General features: G+C 36.5%; 1 protein-coding gene across 1 annotated transcript in view; it reads left to right on the top strand.

Annotated features, from left to right (window-relative positions):
- INTS8 (integrator complex subunit 8) overlaps positions 1–2,192 on the top strand; it is an 83,289-nt gene that overhangs the window by 68,607 nt on the left and 12,490 nt on the right. Inside the window, exon 22 of the mRNA XM_006859210.1 lies at positions 1,715–1,818. Within this exon, the coding sequence (XP_006859272.1) occupies positions 1,715–1,818 (104 nt within the window). The remainder of the gene's footprint in view (positions 1–1,714; positions 1,819–2,192) is intronic.

The following is a 2,192-nucleotide window of genomic DNA, read 5'->3' as shown; positions in this document are numbered from 1 at the left end:
TGGATATATTGTCAGGAGGGACCAGTCACTGGAGAAGGATATCATGTTTGGTAAGGTGGAGGGTCAGAGAAAAAGAGGAAGACTCCTAGCAAGATGGATTGGCACAATGGCAGTATCAATAGACTCAAGCACCATCTCGGACTGGGCAGAGTTTTGTTCTGTTGTACATAGGGTTGCTATGTTCGGTACCAACTCTATGGTACCTAACAACAACCACCACCTCCCCACTAGAATATGTACATAGGGTCGCTATGAGTCGGTCCAGACTCAATGGCACCTAACAACAACAACAACCCCCTCCCCACAAGACTATAAAACAGAATCAACAAGGAATCAAAATGAAAAGAGGGGGAAAAAAGGTAGTAAACAGAGGGGCAAAAAAAGAATAAAATGAGAACAACAGGGATAGTTAAATAGAGCTATAGAAGAGAGAAAGTAAAAGGAAGAAATTGAAATATCAAAAACCACTTAGAATAACCAGGTAGAGGGAAGAAGAAAAGAGAAAGTATACAATAATAAATATTAAAAGAAAAAAAAGAGGGGATACGAGAAACAAGCAAAGAAGGAATAAACAAAAGTAGAGATAGAATAAAATTCAAGGGAATGGAGAGAGAAGGAAAAGAAAGAATAAACCAAAACAACAAAAGAATAAACCAAACTAAAAAAAAAACAAAAACAGTACAGCTGTTAGCCCTAGAGAGAAAACTCTAGATGGACTCCTGCCAGCCAAGGAGTTCAGGAGGTGGGTATGGGAGGGATGTGACATTGGAGTTCCTGGTCCTAAATGGAGTTCCTATAGACCTAGGTGTCTGTGTTCAGGTCAATCAGTCTGGAACTAGTCCTGGAGTCCCTCGATGCAGGTGGTTTTGATGTCTCTTAATTCATTCTTGATAATTATTCATATTCTTAGGGACAATTAGATTATTTTTTTCACCTCTGGAATATAAATAAATTTTCCAATTTGATGGGAAATCTCCGTATTATTATTATTGAACAGAACAAACAAAATTTATGACTGAAAGTGTCTTTTCAGAGACAGGTTTTTAAATGTTGAGTTTTTTTTTAAAGGAAAATTTCAAAATATAAACAACAGAATAATGAACTCTCGCATAGTATACAACTTTAACAAATACTAACTCATGACCAGGTTTGTTTCATCTGGTCCCTACCTGTATTATTTCTCACTGCTCCCCCCACCCCCGCTGATTAATTTGAAGCTAATCAGAGTCTATTTTAATACTCAATTTTACCCTACTCTTTTAATGTTCAATTTTACCCCACTCCTCAAAAGAATTTATCAAGAACTGAATTACCTATATTCTCAAAATGAATATGCTAGTTCTGAACTTACCTTTAGAAATTAGGATATATGTCTAGGTTGGTCATTTAAGAAATAAATACCTCCAAATACTAAATTCTATACTAGTAAGTTTGACAAAACTCAGAGCTAAATTTTTTACAGACCAATTTTAGAAAGTAGAGAGGTTACTGCATTGCTTCTTTAAATTGGTTAAAATATTAAATAACCAGTGTTTTCTTAATGTTGTTCTGGCTAGGTATAAAGTTTTATCCCTCTGTCTGTGGTTTGAATCTTTTGTTAATTTTTGAACTTGTTTATACCTGACTCTCCGTAAAAGAAACCCTTTCTGGTTTTTCAAGTATTGTGTCTAATGATATTTTTTTTTTTTTTTTTAAACACTATTGCCTTCATTAGCCACAAATCAGTATTCGGCAGCTCTTCACTATTACCTCCAGGCAGGAGCCGTGTGTTCTGATTTCTTTAATAAGGCCGTGCCCCCTGATGTTTATACAGACCAGGTAAGTTTTTTTGTTTTTGGACTTTTCTTTCCTCTTTCCTCCCATTTAATGTTCTTCCAGGCCGTTTTTCTTCTCATGCTGCACTCTCTCTGGGTGAACTTACTCATTTCCATGTATGTAATAATTCCAAAATTGTTTGCGCTAGGAAGCTTGTTCTGCATATTTTCACCTAATTAGAGACCATTGATGCTTTGCTTCCCTTGTTGTTGTTGTTGTTGTTATGTGCCATTGAGTCAGTTCCAATCCATAGCAACCCTGTAGAAGGTTTCCAAGGAGTGACTGTTGAGCTTGAACCACCAACCTTGCAGTTCAAACCGACTTTGCAGTCTAGTGCATTAACCCACAGTGCCACATCAGGACTTCATTTCCTTAAG

This window comes from Chrysochloris asiatica, unplaced genomic scaffold (assembly GCF_000296735.1).
Source record: "Chrysochloris asiatica unplaced genomic scaffold, ChrAsi1.0 scaffold00031, whole genome shotgun sequence".
NCBI lineage: Eukaryota > Metazoa > Chordata > Mammalia > Afrosoricida > Chrysochloridae > Chrysochloris > Chrysochloris asiatica.
The sequence above is the reverse complement of the archived record's forward strand: the minus strand, read 5'-3'. Positions and strand labels throughout refer to the sequence as shown.